Source organism: Aphis gossypii, chromosome 2, assembly GCF_020184175.1.
Source record: "Aphis gossypii isolate Hap1 chromosome 2, ASM2018417v2, whole genome shotgun sequence".
NCBI classification, from domain to species: domain Eukaryota; kingdom Metazoa; phylum Arthropoda; class Insecta; order Hemiptera; family Aphididae; genus Aphis; species Aphis gossypii.
Genome location: NC_065531.1, coordinates 81739239 through 81761855, shown reverse-complemented (window position 1 = coordinate 81761855; position 22617 = coordinate 81739239). Strand labels below are relative to the sequence as shown.

The 22617-nt window shown below is 25.3% G+C and overlaps 1 protein-coding gene and 1 long non-coding RNA gene across 5 annotated transcripts in view; one reads left to right on the top strand and one right to left on the bottom strand.

The window, feature by feature from the left end:
- The window catches only part of LOC114128236 (potassium voltage-gated channel subfamily H member 8), a 159238-nt gene that overhangs the window by 119649 nt on the left and 16972 nt on the right, over positions 1-22617 (top strand). For all 4 annotated transcript variants that reach the window (XM_050199228.1, XM_050199227.1, XM_027992711.2 and 1 more), the window contains exons 7-8: positions 3841-4004; positions 9457-9670. In XM_050199228.1, the coding sequence (XP_050055185.1) occupies positions 3841-4004; positions 9457-9670 (378 nt within the window). The remainder of the gene's footprint in view (positions 1-3840; positions 4005-9456; positions 9671-22617) is intronic.
- On the bottom strand, positions 18368-18941 carry LOC126549604 (uncharacterized). Its single transcript, XR_007603702.1, has 3 exons — positions 18749-18941; positions 18565-18668; positions 18368-18509 (listed from the first exon to the last, which is right to left on the bottom strand). It is a non-coding gene; the product is annotated as an uncharacterized LOC126549604 (long non-coding RNA).

Sequence of the window (22617 nt, the reverse complement as noted above, 5' to 3'; positions counted from 1 at the left end):
AGAAAAATATAATTTAAACTAAACAAAACATATTATATACCGTTTATAGAGAACTTGTTGTTATTTTTAAGCATCCGCAAAAGTACAAAGTAGTTTACTTTAATTCTGTACGATACGAATGAGTTGTTCATTTAATGTGAAAACTACATAAAAACCAAAACGATAGTCTTAGTGCTATTATGATTACCATAACACTGCTAAATGTTTTAATATTTGTGCCAAGCATAAAAATCACAAACTATATCTAACGTTATTTAATTAAATAAATATTATGTCTGTAGATATACGGCTTATATATTTGTGTGCTAAACGAAAAATGTCAGAGGATCTGTCTCTGCTCGTGATAAAAATATATTAATAGATTCTGCATAAAAATATTATTATTATTATTTAACAACAGGAAACCGGATAAAAATCTGTTGTAATTTTTATTTCCCTCTCGCGTAAAAATAATTAAATTTTCACCCAGGTATTAATAATAATAACAAACACTGCTTCAATCTGAAAATATTTCAATTTTCAATGTTTTTTACTGTGATGAAACGTTACATTATTGGTGAATTATTTAAGTTATGGGTATTTCCCGTCTGTTTTTTTTTCAGAGTATATACAACCGATCACCTATTTAGCAAATAAGTTTGTAATTCAACCAAAGATATTTTTAATTATTAAAAATACTTAGCTATTCATATAGATTAGATGGAAATCATCAAAAAATAACTAAAAGTTTCAACAAAGAAAAAAATGTAATTAAACTATTTTATGAGTAATATATTTTCGTAAAACATACAAGCTCCTGCACGGTACAATTTACAAAATGTACAGACAATTTTTGATTACTTTTTAATACATACTATACCTTCAGATTTATATTGATTTTTTAACGTTAGATTTATTGTGCAAAATAATATTAATAAACAGTATATTATATATTTTGAGAATTGGTTAGTAGTAGTACTATTTGTTATTTTAAAATTTAATAATTTAAATAATTTATTACTTTTCGTCCTTTAAGTATACTATTATATAGTATAATAAGTTAAAGTGCGCGTTTCTACGTTATAATAATGTACATTTAGGGAAAGATAAGAAACATAATTAAGTGTATACAGCTTTGTTGCATAATATTATTTTTAAAAGCCATAATTTTTACCTCAAATAAAAATGTATAAAAATTCAAGTTTATATTTCGTATAAAGATGCAAAGGATAAAACTATTATAACGTTATTATTGTACTTTTTTTATGTTAAAAATTACTTGATAAACTTGAATCTATTTTTTATGATACAAATATATATAATTAGTTATAGAAATGGGCTGAAACGCGTAATTTTAATTTTAATAAAAAATAAAACTACTTTATTTATATACCTCAAAATAAGTTATTTATCTTGAGCGCTGTCTCAAATCGATACGAACTAACTAGCATTTTTAAAATTTTTTAATGATCCAAAATTATCCTGATATTTTTAAACAGATATTATATTATAATATGTTAAAGGCAAAATAGAAAGTTGCGCATTGTGTATACTACTCGATTATCGAGGGCAAAGTTGGAATAAGTTTAAATCGTCCGGGAATTGTATACGGCGTTCAATTATATTTGGAAAAATGTATGTAGAAAAGTTAAATAACATCTTACTTGGTACTTAAATAAACATAAAAGCCTCAAATGAAATAGACTCCTAAATATTAGTTATCTATTGATTATTAATATTTTTTTTAATCTATTGTCCATTGCATAATTTTCTGGTATTTTTTTTTTATTAATTATCTTATACATTACTATTACTTTTATACCACTTTCAGTTATAAATTTGTCTAGATTTTCGCATTTACGCCGATTTCACTGATTTGTCTTACATACAGACAAATGTACATCTCCAAGTAAAAGTAAAACTATTGTGCATTTAATCAATCAAGTTAAAAAAATACTCTTATTGCTTTTCTTAGACAAATCCGTAATTATAGTACACCGTTAACTCCGATAAACATATCTTTGCTTATCGTGACTTAGTTTAAACTATTTCAATACACGTAAATTCATGTTGTTACGTATACATTTCATTTAATATAAATGTGCTCAGTGAGCTATATTTAATTCACTTTGCCTACTTGAATCTTGCTAGTTTGCATTTTACCATAGTACTAATTTTCGATGATCAGACAACGTGAAAAAAAGTGCAGTATTATTAAAAAAAATAATTTTTACAATACCCAAAATATTCAGAGATTATGCAGTGTGTGGGCTTGTATTATAATTCCCAAATTTCAAAATGTGTCTGAAACACACACACACACATAATATGTACATGTTAAGTATTTATATTTAAAAATATTAGTTGCAGCATTTGTGGTTATACGTATTTATTAAACCTTATATTTAAATGTCATTTATTCAAGTATGTCAGCATGTTAGCATTTAAAAAAATATATATCTATATATTTCCCTTAAAAATTGTAATAAAAAACGGTGGTTTGCATTTAAAAAAAATGTTTGTATCGCCATAGAACAGTCTTTAAAAAATATTAAAAAATATAAAAATATGATTTTCAGTATACGAACTTAAACATTCTGTATATCTGAATTCGAATTAATTTATTATTAACGCGAAACACGGGGATGAACATGTAACATGTTCATTGAATCGTTCTGTATATATATATAATATAATACATATATATATTTATCAACGAAATTTATAACCAATTTGTTTTCTATTGCGAGCCGCTTTTAAAGCACGTGCAATTAATAATGTTTTTGTACACACACTAAGCAAAATACATATTATATTTTGTGCACACGGTTATAATATAGTTCATTAAAACGAATTTGTGTGGGCTTCAAACGTTGGGTATACTGTAGGTATATTAAACCATAACCATGGAAGTCTGATAAACAATAAATTATAATGTAGGTATGCGATATGTTTATATCACGAATTCATGAACGCTAGTGTCGTACACATATAACATTATTATTACTATGTGTCTGTTTATAATACATTGATACATTTGATACAAGCCATTACTACTTTAGCCATTATCAAAACATTGTGTACAAATTTAAAATAAGAACTTGATACTAACTAGGACTCGGATCTATATAAATTAAACATATCTATTTCTATAAAAATATATACTTATACTATTTTTTTTTTATAATTAAATACATAAATAATTGTTTTTTAAAGTTTTACAGCTTCTTCAATAATACATTAACGTTGAATGACTATATTTTTTTGTGCATCTAGTTGTTTTATTGAAATAAAAAGTCATCTAAAAATTATTTAGAGCTGGCAAATATACAAATTAAATTATTATCGAAATACATATATTTTGTTATTGTTTAATTTTTTAATGTGAACTAAAAATAGGATTAAATGTTACCTTTATGCGATCTATTATATTTCATAATATTTTAGCGATACTATTTTTTTTTTTACCATTAATTCCTCAATCTGGAAATTACTAATGTTGGCGGATAACTCAAATTTGGATAGAGTTCTTACAGCTTACTAATATAAACGTAGAATGTAATTATAAGGCTTATTAGTTATGATTTTATGGTTGAATATACTATACGTTAACCGATTATCTTTGTTTCAATAAAATAAAAATTTGTATGCAAACGTTCTACTGCTATAATTATAGATGTAATAAAGTTAAAACATTAATTTCTATTTTACATTAAGTATTTCATAAAAATTTCACACAATTCCAAACCTCTAATATTAATACAATTATTACTTAAAATTTATAAAGTATCAACGATATTGACGAGTCTCGTCGGATTAATGCATATTATCTTAAGTCTCTTTTTTTTTGTAATTTTACAGATATTCTGTTCAATTTCCGGACGACGTTCGTCAACAAAAAAGGCGAAGTGGTGTCGGATTCCAAAACGATCGCCTTCAATTACTTGAAGAGCTGGTTCGTGGTAGATTTATTCGCCGCTCTGCCATTCGACCTGTTGTACGCATCGGACGTTTACAGCGGAGACGTGAGTATATCGTTGGATATGTGCGAGTGTTTCGTAATAGTTGTTGTTGTTGTTGTTATTTCAATGGTGGGAGAATAATGTAGAGGTAGTGGGTATAAAAATGTGCGTACTATAATACTTTACGCCTAAAGTACGTAGAAAAATTTACGATCTTCGCAAAACTCTCGACCTCCGTCGTTCGTCCTGCTCCGCCCCCGCATCGCGTGCCCAACACATTTCGTACGCCCTAAATATATCTGCGAGCGGTTCACAGTCAATTTACTACCAAACATGTGAGAAATTTAACCGCGCAACAGCCAAAGTGACGCCGCTGACGGTTGCTCGAGCGAAAAACTTTACTCCGGTCTCCGCGGTGCAAATAAAAAAAGTTTTTTTTTTTTTTGTTCCCAGAAACTCGTAGTAATAATAATATAGGGTCCCGTCTTAATGACATAGCCATTCATTCAAATAACTACCATTGCAGTGGCGTAAAGACGAAAGTATTATTTATTTCAAAAAGTCGACTTCTGTGTATAATACTTGTATATACCAAGATATGCACTGCAATCCTGCGTCTAGGAACTTTGAAATAAGAGATAATAATACCTATATTATAATATAAATGTATTTTTTTTCACTTGTAAGAATCACTGTTTTAAAATTTCCAGTAAAACTGTAAAAGTATAAACTTGTTGACTATGTATAAACTATGTTGAATAATTTAAAAATAAAATTGAATTTCTCATGGAATTATTATTAAATTGATTTATTTAGCTATTACTATTTACCCTCAGCTGCACATTATTGACTTAGACCGATACATATAACATATATTATAATTCGGTAATTTAATTTAGTGCCTACAATTTACTTTACTTAACCAAACTTTTAGTACAATAAAATAATATGATAAATATAATATATAAAAACGTTGTGATACACTCATCCAATATTTATATGAAAGTATATATTGGTTATTAGGGTTTATAAATACAATTGCAGTTTCCAAAAAAAAAAAAAAATTGGCTGTCTTTCAGAATATATTTAATGTTCGTGTTATTAATTAATATAGTTGTAATATAATATAATATATTATTGTATTATTGGTTTTGCGATTAATTTTAAGCTTAACGAAAATATATATGTATCGCAGATAGTAAAAACGAATATAAATTTTCCGCAATTATTGGTACGTGATTTATTGTACTATAATTGTTATATACATTAAAATAAATACGACAGATAATGCTGATAATATTCAAAATAATAAATTATACTAAATTACGCGGTGCATAGCAATTGCAAGTGCATAGTTGTACAATCAATGTTGCGCGAAGTGTTGCAGTTAATGTCACTCGTACGATCGGCTTCGCGGCGTGATGATATCGTGAGCTTGTGTTATTGTGAGATTGGTTTCCAACATACCTATTTTTAAAGTTTCTATAATATATGAGTTTAAATATTCAAGACATTTTTAAAATTAAAACTTAATGAATATAGATACAGTTTAAGTAAGCAAATCGCTCTGCTGAACAGTCGAGTAGTCAGTACACCTCGTAATTGATTAGATAAAATATGTATTCAATTTTAATTTAATAGGTTCTTGATATCGATAATATTTTTGACATAAAACCATGATAAATAAGGTATTTTTTTTTTTTTTTGTTATTTCCCAATTTTGTCAACATTTTTATTTCAAATACTCGTGGAAAATAGTTGTAAATTTAAACAATTAATTTATTTTCGGTATTAACGACTTATTAGGTATGTACTATACTCCAAACTGTTTGACAGAAAAATATAAATACATTTATATTTTTATTGCTATTTATATAATGAACACTTTAAAAATTTAAAAATTCATACATAGAAAAAAGTCAAAATATTAAAAAAATAATTATACCACATATTGTATAGAAAATTATAATATAAACATTTGGTGAATGTTTCAAGTATCTGTGGTTCAATTTTGAAGTGGAAAAAAAATTATCTAATTGATTTTGTCTAAAAATGTCCAAAACGCTTGATACTAAAAATTTATTGAAATTGAAGATTTAAGCATTGTTACTGCTTCAAATAGCAATAAAAGGTCTTTCTCTCTATCAAAAGAAAAAAAAATATTGTAAAATAAATGGATTAATTCATTGACTTAAAATTTGAAAAAGTAGCTATACATATTTAACTTTTAATAAAAATTAATAAAATTCTTTTATAACAAAATAGTGTTAGTTAATAGTGTAAAATATATTAAAAGATCAATATTAAAAATAAAATTAAATTGAAAATTAAAAATGATTTTGCTTTAATGTCATAACATTTATATTTGAATAAAAGACAGAATGAATATAATCAATATTATATAAATATAATTTATAATACCTTATCTTCTTAGTTATTTATCCGTTGAAAAATAGATATAAAATTGATATTTTTATAAAATACCGGGTTATTTTAAATTTAATTTGAATTAAATATTTTTTTAATAGGATTAAAGTAAACGACGTGGTGTATTTATTGCAAATACTCAACATTTTTAGAATATTTTAGGTTTTTTTCTTAGTAAAATATATTTTTATCATTATTTTAATATATAATTTTATATTAGTGGTTATAGGCATAATATTATATTAAAAACAGTAATATTTAACTTCAGATGATATCTTGACATTTCAAAATACTCAATAAATACATTTTTTTTTTTTTAAAGAACAACCAATATTTGTATTAAAAAAAATAAATAAATCAGTAGTAACTATATTATTTCTGTCAAAATTTTGATTTATAAACATCCAATATTGGACATAACATATAATTTATAATAATTTATAATCTAGTAGGTAATTGTATCTAACTCTAATATAAATTTGAAATTAATATAGTTGTCATAATTTGATCTTATAAACTCAAAACTTTAAATTTTGTTTGTATAAACAAATATATTAAATGTATAAATACATTTGTTTGCAATCGTTTTTAATGAAATTCGTTCTTTATCATATTTTTTGACCTATTGTCATGGACTGTGTGCACAGGTAAATGCGAAAATAGGAGAACTTATTTGACTTTCAGTAATATAAATTAAATTTGTTATCTATATAAGCAAACGCTTACGAGAAAGGATTCACTGTGGATTATTTTTCTTAATACAGAGAATGTTATTACAGCTTATCTTATCGAATCAATTGAGCTGCCTTGACAGATCCATTGTATTTCGTTGAAACTACTAGTAAGACTTAATAACATAAATCTAATAACGTATATTATTTGAGCTTATTGTGTGATATACAGCAAATTGATAGACAGTTATAATACTTGAAAAAATTATAAAATTCGTGGTAACCCGAATTTGGTTAAGTTTAAAAAGCAATATTTACTGTAAAAATTATATGAAACAATATAGTTCAAGATGTTTATTAAAAAATATTTTTTTGATAAATTTAAGTATAGCAAACAGCTTAATGTTGAATAAATTGATAAATATTTTAAAAGCTTGCTGACTTTAGATTAGTACGTATATTGCTTTATAAGATTGGTATATTATGTAAATTTGAAATGTTATTTTTTTTTTGTATGAAATATTTTCACTTAGAAGAAACCTCATCTAAAGAAAAATGTTTGAAATTGTAAATGTAAATTTTACAATTTTTGGAACTTAATTTGATACTAAATTTTGTGCATAAATGATTGCCCTTAATATGCTTTTGTCCATCATAATTTTTCAACCTAACTAAAATATGCACCTATTAACTTTTTTGCCAATTTCTACTGTTATACATATGTTTAATACCAATAATTTAATTGTGCAAGTAATATTATATTATTGATTTTAATAAAATTTTTGTTATAAATAACATTTTCAACATTAAAAGTCTTTCGTACATTTTATTTCATATATATTTTTTTTTCTTTTCATAATTTTAATTCTTGTATACAATTTTAATAGAAAAAATTTTGTACTATAAATTATTCATTGAAATATTATAGATATGGAAACGTGCCAATACGTATCCATTTTTTTCTGATTCAAATTGAATAATATTTTAAGTTCGACGTATACTGCATAATTATTTATTTTTTGGATTATATCCCAAATAAATTTTAAGCTTTCAATATGATGTAAATAAAACTATTATTCACTATACTACATGACATGTTATCAAAATGTTGACGGAATATATTATTATTTATGCATAACTAAAGTGTAGGAAAAAATTGATAAAATAAAATAAAAGCTTCCATGTATCAGTGGAGGAGTAATATAATTGGATAAAAATCTGTGCAAAAAATTATTAACTTCACAACTCTAACACTTTACAAAATCTATTTACCATATTGTATTGGTCTAGCCGTCTATCGTATTAAATATTTCATTGAAAAGTGTTTAAAATGGAAATGCAATTTCATGCATAGTGAAAATGTAATAAAAGATAATATATTATATACAGTTTTTGCTATATTTAAACTGTACGTAAAATATTTTATAATATTATAATATTAGCTACCTACTTAAAACCATGTAAGTTTAATGAACCTATTACTGATATTATTACCTGTAATAAGATTTCGTAGTACTGTTTTATTTTAATCTTTAAAACATGGCTTAACCTAACCCTTTTAGGTAAGTATACTCCGTTAATGTTTAAATATTCTGGTTCTATACTTTGAAATTTGAAAATAACAACAATAAAAGGATATTCAATCACATGTTACTTTATATATTTATTTATAAACTCAAGTGCTAAATTTTGTTTGAATAAAGTTAGAAATTAACTAAATATATTATTATATAATTGAAATTCTAATATTTTATAATATAAGAAAAAAACGAATATGTAGTAAAATTTGACTGCCAATGGGTTATGGAATGGCACATGTAACTTTCTTAGTATGGCAATATTCATAATATTATTTATTTAAAAATACATTTTGATGTATACTATATGATTTAAATTGATCCGTTAATTTTTTTTTTATGAAGAAAAAGAACAGTGAGATTATTTCTCTGTAATTCATACAGGTCTACTATATATTCAGTATATAACATGATATTTTTATTATTTAAATATGTTTATAGTTTATTTCAAAATTATTTTTATACAATAATGAACGTTATACATATTTTATTACAATTTACACTTTATTTTTTCTAAAAATAAAATATTAAAATATAATGACTAATTTTTAAACAAATATAGTCACGAAATTTCATGCAAATTATGGATTCACTTTATTGCATATATATTATTATACCAGCTTAATGGTGTTCCTTAGCTGAATACGTGAGTAAATACTAATTTGAATTAATAGGATATGTAGATTCCATTATTACACCACTTAAAATTATTAGTTTATCATCTCCTTAGAGCATCCGACCAGTAAAATGAATAAAATGTCATTGCTTTGACTATATTTAATTTAATCTTTTTTTATCAGCGTATATTTATTAATTATTATTTTTTGTTTTAATTTCCAGGAAGCTGGTTCGGGACAGGTTCATTTATTAAAACTGACCAGGCTGCTAAGGTTAGCGAGACTCTTGCAAAAGATCGACAGGTATTCGCAATATGGTGGTATGATTCTCACACTGTTGATGCTCCTATTTACATTAGTTGCACATTGGTTTGCGTGCATATGGTATGTGATCGCAGAAAGTGAACGCCGAGAAAAAGGAAGAGATTGGGATCTAGGTAATTTTATTTAATAATTAAATTTAAACTAAATTTGAATACTCCACCATCTCAGTAATTTGAGAAAATTACCTAGTTAATTGAATCATGAAAATTTGAAGAACAATGCATTTTTATTAGTACTAAATAAATAAGGTAACTAATTAATTTTTGATCAATAAACATACTTGCTATTTTTATTTTTATTTAATCATTTAAAATTTAATTTAAGTTATTTTACTGTAGGTACTTTGAGTATACATTATTAAAGATCTATAAAATATATAAACAAATAACATTCACAAAAAAAAAAATTAGTTCATTTATACACTGAATTATAAATAATTATTATAACATAATTTGGAATAATTCAGAGTAGAATTTGAATTAAATATGACGATATAATTTTTGAAAATACTTTGACAATAACTTAACCTTTTAAATACCTACATAATATAAGTTTAAAACATTTAATCAGATTTTAATACATTGGTATAACACCTATTATAGCAGGTGTAATGTTTTTATTTAAATTATATATGGTTTTAGAACTCAAACTACTTTGGATTTAATTTATTATTAATATTTTTTCCTATCGATAACTATTTATGAGTAGTTATAAAAATATGTATTATGATAATATCATATAAAAGTAAAATATACTTTCATAAGGGTCCAATTTAATTTCTATACATATCCTACCTACATAATCTACCGCGTTTGTTTGTGATTTGTTCATAATACGTCTATTCAAACCATCGAAATATGGTATATTTTTTTTCTATCGGAAATTAGGTTCTTAAAAACTTTGAATGGGAATTAAAAAAAAAAAAATGTTTTTTATATTATAAAAACTGGTAGAAAAATATGCGTTATATTTCCAACGAGATTTGAATGGAAACAAATTGAACTTAAACAAATTATATTTGTATAATACTTTTAAGGATATTTACATTTCTAAAGCTAAAAAAGCTCAACTAATTCTAAAAAGTAATGCATTTAATTTTGATTCATTTAAAGCTGAATTCATATAAAAATATTGCTATAGGCACATTAGTATTATAGTAAATTGTTAAACATACAAAATAAATACAATAAAATATGAAATAAACCCAATATTACTTTTATAATAAGAGTAACTTTTTAAATTGGTTTTAGAATGTTTTTATTATCTTTGATATAAATATTATTTTAATTTTAATTAAATAAAAATATCGGTGCTCCAAACTCTGAAACATTTTTAGAGACATAAATTTAAAAATGTATTGTTAATTTTATAACCTAGATCGTAATTTAATACGTTATAAAATGATAAACAATTTGCATTTCATTTTATTACATTTTAACTTACATATTTTCTATTACATATTTTATCTTTGCTTCAATATTACAGAACTATGAATAGGTTCTTAGAATTGTTTTTTAAAATATGAAAAGAAAAAACTAAACTTTTTTAAAGGATTTTCTCTTAGATTTTAAATTCTTATTACAATATAGTATTTTTTTTAAGATGTCTTATTAATATTTTGTATTTGTATATTTCAAATGTGTAACATTAAACAAACATAATATTTTCATCTTTGTTTAATTTTTCGTGCACTAATAGATTGTTTTTTATTAGTTTATTCAAATTTAGTAGGTAATTTAAAATTGCATATCAAATATAAGTAATTTTTCAAAAATATTTTCACTTATCTTTTTTTGGTTGTGTAAAACAAAACTTAAAGTTTAACGTTCATTATTTGTCTTTATCATTCAATCATGTAATATTTTAAAATAATTTTAATTATATAAATAATAACATTTGCGTTGTGTTTATATTTTTTGAAATCAATATTGAAATTTAAAGTATTTAACAGTTTTCAATGGAAACTGTATGTGCACGAGCAGCCTTTTAGTGATTTTTAGTAAAATATTAAATAGTTATTCTTTGCAGTTATTTGATTATGGGGAAATATTTTTTTTCAATAACATTAAGTAACTACATTTTTTCTATGACCAAATATTCAGAAAAGGGGCTTTCAGAAAATTATGAAGTTTGTATACCGTGGTGTTTAATTTTTTTAAAAGGTATTTCAACTTTAAAATCACTTTATAAAGTTATTTATGATCGATTTACCTTAATGTGTATATTTTGTTACAATGTATACGTATGTTTAAAATAAACACATAACAAATATTAGTAGTTAGTCTTTTATAAAATAACTTACATTGGATGAGATACAAAAGAAAGTTCTTAAGAAAGTTATTTTTTTTATATACTCAAATTTAAAAAGCAGTACTGAGTATTTATAGATTTTAGTTTTATATTGAAAAAATAAGACATTGTATTGTCTTAATAAATTACCAACTAATGTTATTTAATTTATTCCTAATATTGATGAGATGATTTAACGTCGAATAATTTATAATAAATATTACGTATATTATTTAATAAATACATAAATACATACTATAGAAACGAAAATATTCTCTTTTTGTCTTTTTTATTGTCTCATTATTTGAAAAATATTTTTTTTATATATTTTTTTAAAATATACCTCTAGTTTCTCGTCTATATACTTTACGGTTAGTTGGTACATATTATATAATATCTTATTCCTGCGCCTGATACTTTATATAGTTGATATTAGTCATTACTCATAAGTTATTACTTTAAACTATACTATACTAAAGTATATTATGTTTAAGTTGTTAGTACACATAGTACGTATATACTGAATTAACAAGATTATCTATTATTCATACATTTTTACCTTGGTTGGTCATGACGAACTTAGAACCAAATATTATAATATATCGATACGATTAACGAGATTGTTTCACAACTGATATATTGTGTTGTACAATGAAGACAATTACAAACATAATATATGTGCGTCCTTCATGTATTATTATATGTACCTAGTTGGAACTTTAGGTACTTTGATTTACACAAATAAATATAATTTATGATTGTGACGATAATATTCACATTGTATACAGGAAATAAACGAATGGTGTTCTTCATTGGCGATTGTATTTATTGCATCAATTTAACTATTCACAGTTCCAGGAAATTATAATAAATTATGTTTATATCATTGAGTCCTTTTAATGTAACAATGCATTTAGAACAAATACCAGTATTTAAAACATAAGTTCAAGTATATAATATGTTTAATATGATGTTGCTAATAACTTTATCATGTTATATATTTTATAAACTTTATAATTATTTAATTTATATTTATATCTATAAGTGTGGTAATTGGTATGAGTTCATACCGTATACCCACCTAATAATAGAATACGTAGTATATTAAGACAGTATAAATAATTATATTTTGTATACATAAAAAAAAAAAAAAAAACATAAAATCCTGAAGTAGTCAAGTTTAAAACGGTCAAATAAGTTCCGTAACTATTCTATTAGGCATCTATTTTGAAACGTAAAAGGAAATAATCGTTATCGAACAAACGCAAATAAAAACTTTTTAAACAAACACGTGTACGCGTCTTATAGTTAGACTTTTGAACTTAAGACGGTGAATCGTAATATATCATTATATAATATTATGATCATAAACGGTGTGACGAAATGATTTCTGTACACAATTAATAAATTAATTAACGCGCTAAATTGTGTGCGCGCGTGTGTGTATTTGTGGAGGGGGGATGGGGGAGGGTTGGAGAATTAGTGTTGAAGCCCGGACAAAGATTACAATGTTGCCGGCAAGAAAAAAATAAAGCCAATTTGCCTAGCGATTAAATTAATTCGCGTTCAACGTTATTACGATCGTTCCGAAATTAAACCAACGTCATCATTAAGCCGTTTTGCAAATTCTCGACACGGCGAAACGGCATTACACCGGCGTCCGGATTTATGCGCGTCGCCTGTTGATCGTTAAGCACGATGCGAGGACGGGGAGTCACGCGTAATGAATATCAAAACACCAGTCACATGACGTTTTTACGTACGGCGAGGCAGACGATATGCATTCCCGAGTAGTTATAATAATATATGTGGAAATAATAATGATAATATTATAACGATGATACGATCGAATAAAACATGTTTGATTGGCGGGCAAAAAAAATATCTAATTACCGAGCGTGTAAAATAATAATAATAATAATAATAATACAACACAGCCGTTGAATGTGCGCACGTACCTACCGATAGGTATGATAATACGTATACTTGTTTCTTTTACTCCTCTTTGTTCGTGACGACGGCACATTTTTAGGACTCACATCACTCGAACGACATATTAATAATGATAATAACGACGTTTCCGCAGAGAATACATTGGCCCTGTAGTATAGCACGCGTGCGTTTAATTTATATTATAATATAATTGCTGTAACACTCCGCGCGCTAACCGTGTTCAATGACGGGCGGTTGAGGATCAAGGGAGGAGGATATAGTGGACTTGTATGTTTATTTATAATATACTTTCGGACAAAACAAAATTCATATATTCGTGAGTAGTTATTTTGACAAAACCAACGCGGTCCGAAATTAAGGATACGCAGATTGTGGAAAAAAAATACCTCTACTCAGATCACAACGCCACCGAAACATCCCTCGTCCGCCATAAAACACATTTATATATATATATATATACCTGAGCGTGTATTAAATTATCATACGGTTCGCGCAGCGAGTGCGTAATAAACATATTCCATGTATAGTCGCGAAATAATTTCTACCGTCAAGGGCGGGTGGGTGGAATGGGCGAGACCGTATAGTGTGGGTGGTGTGGACGGTGGGTCAAATTTCCGACCGTGTCCTCGGCGGACTACAGGGACTGCCGTGACTGTCGTTTATAATAGGACGTGTCGTCGTCGTCGTCACCTACAATTTATACGTCGCGATTTTATTCCCTCTTAAAATATTTTCGATCTCATTGTGCCGTAGTGGTTTTCGCACGCGTACATTGTAAGGTCCTTTAGAAAATCTCTGTCGTTAACGCCTCCGCGTCTGCCCGTCATTCTCGGCCGGAATAATAATAATCGACGCGACAGCTCTTGTGCGGATTCAAACGTGAACGAACAACGCCTCTGCTGTCTTTGACGACGGCGACGACGTTGACGTTCGAGACAAGAAATAAATATCGATTCCGTTCAAACGGCTCAACTACAGTAATAATATAATAATATTATAATATAAACCCCTATACGACTACATCACGTGTATTATTACACTTGCTAAAGGATTTTTTTTTCGATTCTTAAAACGCTACACCAAAGGAAAACGCACCTTTGTCTTGTGCCCACGTGTATAATATATTCCGTTCTCCATTACTGACGGTTCTGAGAAAACATATATTTTTCAGATTTCTAGTTTTTTTTTTTTTTTTTTTTTTTAAATCCGTGTTACGACTGATATAATATTATTATGCGTTACCTATATTTTATTCCATACATTCACCGCGTCGTTACAAATGTAACAGTATGAATTTCCATGTATAAGTCTATGAAAATATTTCTTCTGTGCCGGTACGTTTAATATATTTTTCTGGTTAGTACTTGTAGATTGATATCCGATATTCGTCGAATAAAATGCGATGTAATTCGCGTTGCAGCATCACATTTTTTTATTACTATTATTATTTCGTTATCCTCTTATTTTATTCTACACAATTCATGCTATTTTAGTTTTAATTTAATTTTTTTTTGCAAAAGCTTACAATTTTGAAGTTCACTATTATATTAGTACGATTTATTATTCCAAAATTAAATAGGTACTATTAAAAGGTAATAATTAAGTCTTATAGTTCAAACTATTTATTATTATTACTAATATATACTCAATAGTTCTCAATAAAGAGATATTCGTATTCTATATAATTACAATATATTATATATTATCTAACTCAAAATTTATTTTTACCAAAACGACCAAATTATGGACTGATTTTTCTAATAACAATATGATGACTAAATAATAAAAATCAATTTTTTAAATTAATTTTTAAATTTAATAATTTTTTGATAACACTTTTAAACTTAAGGTTAGCTTAAGGTTCATAAAATACGAGTATATTATTCTAAATTTCAAATAATTTATTAGTCTTAAAATTTTTAATTAAAAACCAAAATGGTTTTGTAATGTGTATTAAAAAAAAAAATATATTAAAACTGTTATTAATGAAAGATTAATTATTACAAGTCGTTTGATCATTAAAAATACTAAAATATGAAAACAGAATGAAATATTTTTTAGTTTCACTTTAATGTTTTTTATTCTTTTTAAGTAACTTAATATTATGCTTCTGTAGATATTTTGTGTGCATTGTATACTACGCATAGCAAATTGTTTCAAACGGATAATTCATATTTTACTCAACTAATACTTTAAACAAAACATAAAGAATTGTATAATTTGTATTTTATATGTATACTTTTGATGTTTCAATGACACGTGAAGACTCAAACTCTGATATGGTTTTTGTCTATGTTAATAGTATTTTTACGAATCTAAGGTGTTTTTGATACTTATTTAAACTACAACGTTAAACATTAAATGTATGAATATGTTTGTAAATATTCTTGTATATTAAATATTTAAAGGGACTCTTAAGTTATCCAATTTATCTTCTTAACAACATCATATTTTAAATATAAATGCTTTCCTACATGAAGTTGATGATTAATGTTATTATAGTATGTTTTTCCCCTTTTAAACGGATCTAGTGATCCTGTGTTTTATAGCATGCCATTTTTACTATTATTATAACTTTGAAATTTAGTTTTCTCTTTTTTTTATTAAAAATTCTTTGATATTTTAAATAATTTATTGTATGAATTTATCATATTATTCAGAATAATAGTTATTAAAAAATATTATATAAGATTAAAAAAAAAAAAAAATTAATATACATTAAAATTTTTACTTTATTTTATATAATATTATTATAGCCTTAAAATAGGTAAGGTTGAACAGTATATACACGGTTGTTGTTCAAAAAAAAAACAATAATCATAATTATTGTGATAACGATAAATTAATTGTAAACAATATAACTCACTGTTAAAAATAATTTATTTATAAATATTAAATAAAACTCGTTTAATTAATTAGAATGCGTTACGTTAATAATTTTAACGGCAAATATAGAGGGGGGAGGGGTCACTTTTTTTGATAAACATCAATAAAATATTTAACATATTACCGTATGTACATTACTATTGTAATAATAAATATTCATTTTTATAATATACATTATACAGCTATAACGTAGTAGTATTTACCAGATAATATGTAGGTATTAAACACGCGTACCTACTTATATAATATATATTATATTATTTTAAAAAAAATATTTGAAAACGAGAGATATAACGTGGTACGTGTTTATAACTTATTACTTGTAATTTTCGTTTCCTTTTCTTCATATAAATGTGGAATTAAAAAAAGACTACCTTCAAACTTTTATGAGTGAATATTATAAATCGGTCAAGTACCTGATTTGGGTCAACCAACGTAATAATACGCACTACCAAAACAGCTGGAAAAAATATGTATCAAAATATTATGCTGTTTAACCACATGTTATTGTAGTTATAATATAATAATATTGTTGTTCTTCATAATATAGACATCTACCTTTGTCGATATATTTATAATATTATTCGTTTTAGTGTCGCTGTGAGAGTAATACGTGCGTTCGTGATTCTCAGAGAAATATCTTTCGAGTCGTTTTGAAGAATTTCCAGGATGATTTAATTTTTATATTACGTTTTCATTACAAAACAATAAACAAATAATACAATAATACTTAAGAACTCTCAATTCTGAGTTATTATCTAAGGGTGCTATAGTAACGCATCTCTGATTTTATGTCTACGGTAAAACTATAATATAATATCATAGAATATTGCAGCTGCAAGTATCTATAAATATCCTTTAAATTGTCGTGACGAGACTTCACTTATTTCTGCTTGTAGTTTAAAAAAGTGCATCGTATACATTGGCGCATTGACATAGAAATGATTTTGGATTTTAACATGAAGGCATAGCTAATAAAAAATATATACTATGTATAAATTGTTATTCATATTAATTAGTTTTACTTTTTTACAACTATAATGATAATAATAATAATATACTGAACGTGTTCTTTTACATATAAGGTTACAAAACCCCTGTAAGCTAATGTTTGTTGTAGGGATTAGAGTTTAATTATTTTATCTCTTTAATGTTTAGGATGTAAGTTTTGCTAGAGAAAAATTATAATTATTATAAACAGTAACCTGGATTAGTCTGATAAGAAATTATACAATATTAAGTAAATAGATGATACATAACATAAAAAATTAAGAGCAGTATCAATAAAAGTAGGTATATAAATTAATAAATTTAAGTCTAAACAATATATGATTAAGAGATTCATAATATTAGTTTATTAATAAAGATTTTATACAATATAACATTTTATGTATATGTCAACTTTTATATATTATATGATTACGAAGTATGAAGTATTCGGCCATTATATTATGCAATGTTTGTATTGATCATTTAATTTCATATGGATAGGAATCAAATTGTATGTTTTGGAAGGGAACTAGAATCTATTTTTTTCAGTATAATTAGCATTTTACAGGTATTATTGGTTTTAAAGCAGGTTATTATCGGTTAAAATACCACATTTTTTCGATAAAACAACAATAATAATTTTTAAACACGCTTATCTTAACAATTTATATTTTATACAATCACCAGAGCGTATTACATTAGTAAGTCCAGAGTACAGCGCATCCCAACTAAAAATACTGTCGGAAACATTTTTGTTTTTTTATTTATTCTTTTAATGACTTATTCTCTATATTTCAAATGCTTTTCGTCCACAAAAGTTGTTTATCTAAAGATCTAAAAAAAAAAAAAAAAATACAAAAACAAAGCGTTGCTAGACTTATGTACCTACTTCACTTCGGGGAACACGTCTCATCAGAACTTCCATTTATTTGTTTTGTTGTTGTTTTCGTTTTCGTTTTGTTTTTTTTCATAAACCACACTTTTGTCTTACGGCTGAGGTGATGCCGCATCCACAACATTCAGAAATCAATTGTTAGGATAGACATCTGACAGTGTTCGTAACGTCAACTTACCTCAACCCTTTCTCCATCACTGTGTTTGAGATTTGACGTTTTTGGTCAAGAACAAAACGATTCCGAGCGTATTGAGTTTATACACCGCCGTTGTCATACCTTTGAGTGCGATGACGGCTGTCTATCGACCATTTATAGCCCCATCATTGGAATAAGTATTTTGTCTGTACATAAATATATTATATTTAACTGGTCGCTCAATAATTAAATGCATATAATAATCGTCAATATAATTACGATTAAATGTATTTACCGACAGCTCTCAGCATTTTCATACTTTATACATACTTAGATAGTTTCTCACCAATACGCCAAGTACCAACATCGCTTTATATTCTCGTATTTTGATAAACCCAACGCCATCATAGCTGGTAAAATCCAAATTCTCAGATATTATAATAATGCTATTTTTCCTACTTTTATATTATGTTCTATGGAATACAAAAAATGCGAACGCATAAAAACTGAACCTCAGCAGGCTATATGGTTTAAAACATAATATATATATTTATATATTATATTATAAAATATGTTATTATGTCAGAAGTGCCGTGGACTGCACTTTCCTACTTTATAATAACATGAGTGGCTACCCTCTAACCGTGTACGTATATATTATATAGTATATTATACTATGTATGATGTTGATGTAACATAAAAAAATTCGTAGTTTTTTATTATTATTTTTTTTTATATTTTTTAAATATCCCCATAAGCATGGGATATGTGTATAAAGTTATACAAAAAGGTTCAATAAAATAATAATATATTGAATTGTAGTATAAATCTCGATTCGGTGCACTGTCGATATTATGTCTAACCAATGAGCCTAAATTTTCAAACGAATATGCTATACACGATTCATGAGGTCAATGTCAGTAGAGAACTAGCTATAGGCGTTAAAAAAAAAAAAAATAAATAAACAATAATATTGAGTGTATTGAGAGCTGATAAATAAAATTTTATAGACTTCAATAAATTTAAAGTTCTGTATGTTTGATTTATGATTTCTCTTAGGTGTATATGTTCCAGAAACATGATAATTATATGGTAGTCATAAAGTAGTGTGTGTGGTTTAATGTTGATATTTAATAAATAATATAATATTAATCAAAGAAATAAGTACATGTAATAAACATGTGATGATATAATTTGTAGAAGGAAGTGTTGATGTACGTCTGTGAAAAATTATTAACTCTGAAGTGGTAGTGGTCTGTGACATTTTTGTCGGTCACCACCGTTACAGCAACGTGGTGCTCTATCGATTATCGGACCTCGGAGTACCTAAGCGTATGACACCATCGAATTCGATTTGGCTATGGTACCAATACATATTGACAATATTATTGACAGGTAAAAACCGAAAGTCAATACGGTGACAAGTATGAAGTATCGATGGATTTAAATGTTGAAACATGAAAATATAGACATATTAAAATATATTTAGTTGGTAAAATATAACGTAGTTAGATAACTTGGATATAGGTATATAGGTACTTATATGATTTTTCATGATAAAACTATGAATATATGTACCATATAGATGAGTAGGCGTACTATTTGTTATCGTGTTGGGTTTACTGGTATATCTAATGTAACTAATGTGATAAACTGATAAAAAAAAAAAAAATAATATATTTTGATTATAACTTATAGGTACAATTTTTGATTTCTTACACGGAATTGCAGTATTGATTAATATGATTTTTACGTTTTCAAAAAATTTTCAATTTATTGAATTTTTATACATTTTATTAGATAAATGTTTATTGTTTTTTTAATATAATACAATCATAATAACAATGTAATCCTATATTCTATTAGTAGTATAAATTAAATAATTGTTTATATTACGTTCTATTAGTTTGTATTTTTTTTATTGCCGTTGATTTTATCTGTTGATATTTTATTCTTTCGATATTTCTACTGTATCTTAAACAAGGTATATAAATAAAAATAATTGACCATATCAGTTAATTAGATATTGTTTTTATCTATGTAAATTTAGTTATGATTGGGGCTGGAATTTTAATGCCCTAAAAAATTTCAAAAAATGCCCTTAAAAAAATGCAAACATGACTTAAAACACTTTAAAAAAATGAACTATAAAAATGCATTGAAATTATTGAAATTATATTTATTATAGCTTAAAAATTGGAAAAAAATTGTATATTTTATTTTTATTTTTATAGTATTTGTTATTTATTTAGTTCTGAATGTACTAATTGGTTATTAATTCAGTAATATTTATCGAGTACTAGCTATGATAAAATTGTTATCGACAATATCTTTTCGTTCTATATAATTTATTATTCGTACCGTCTATCAATTGTTTGCCGAAAGTTTCTTGTTAATTGTAACAATTTCCGTTCATTTTATGAACAAATTGTGAAAAATTCTCTAAAAACTAGAATATACACAAAAATCGTCAAAAAAGCAAAAAAAAAAAAAAAATAACTTTAAAATAATCAGTATCAACCAAAACACATTTTATACTTACAGACAAACATTTCAAAACACTAGAAAAAAAGTTGCCTTTTCGTCAAAATCCCAGCCTTAGTTATGATACTTATTTACACTGATCATAATTCTTATAGGTAAAAACAAAATGTTGATTTTTAAATTACCTACCAAAAACTGAAAAGCACCGTATAAACCAGGCGTCTAAATTTTTAATTTTTTAAAACTATCAATTAATTTCAACACAAGTGTACTGCATAGTTTTTGAGTTTCTGACAACAAACTATATATTTTAAAATAATTTTTTAGTTTTATTTCTGAGTATGACAACCTGGTACTTAACTCCTATGATGTTGAAATTTATATTTTTTTTTCAATTATAGAAAACCCGTATTATGTGTTTACATATTTAATTACAATATTACAAAATATAGAATTTATTTTTACAAAACGACAGTAAAAAGAGTAGTTTATTAATGTTGATTAAGTGATACGAATTTATAGCTTTTTATTTTAAAATAGCCTTCAGTTGTAACTTTTAAACTACAATTTGTAAAATCTATACTAGGTATATCCAAGACGTATTAACTTTCTAACTAACAATAATCTATTTTATCATTACAAAACAATGTTTTATGAAAACGAAATGTGAAAATATAACTGTATGGGCAGACGTTGTTCTTATTATTTTATTTTTCACATAAATTTTCATTTCAGTTTCAGTTATGTTCCTATACTTCCCATATTTTCTGTAATTTACATTATTATTTTTTTAATTTCTAAATAAAATAATAATTTATGATAAACATAATTTGTGATCCGGTGACTTATGTGATATAACGTTACTGATTTCGCTTACTTCAATAGAATTAATATAAAGTTTAAAACATGAATAATTCATTGAAAAACAAATAGTTGGTTCAAAGTTTGTTACAATAATTCAATGAGTTATTACACTTATTATTTCACTACAGCGACAATTTTAAGGGTCCCTATATTACGTATATGTTTTTATGCTTATTGCAAAATCGCTCCTTTTAACAATATTTTTAAAGGACCATTTATGGATTCAAAAATATTTGAATAAACATTTAAAAAAAATTAAAATGATTATTATAGGTCTAATATTAGCGCAATATTTTGTTACAATAATATTATCTTAAAACAAATTCTTACAAAAACAATTCCTTTATTATTAAAATTTATACACTAAATGTTCACATACAAATGATGACCAGAATCATGTCAATATATTATATCATTACTTGTCACACTCATACATATAGTATACATCATTAAAACTGTTAAATGTAAAACAAAATACTGGTTTAAATTAAGCTACCAGATTAAAAAATTAAAACCAATTAAAAAAAAAAAACAAAATTATGGTTCTTAGTTCTTGACTAAAT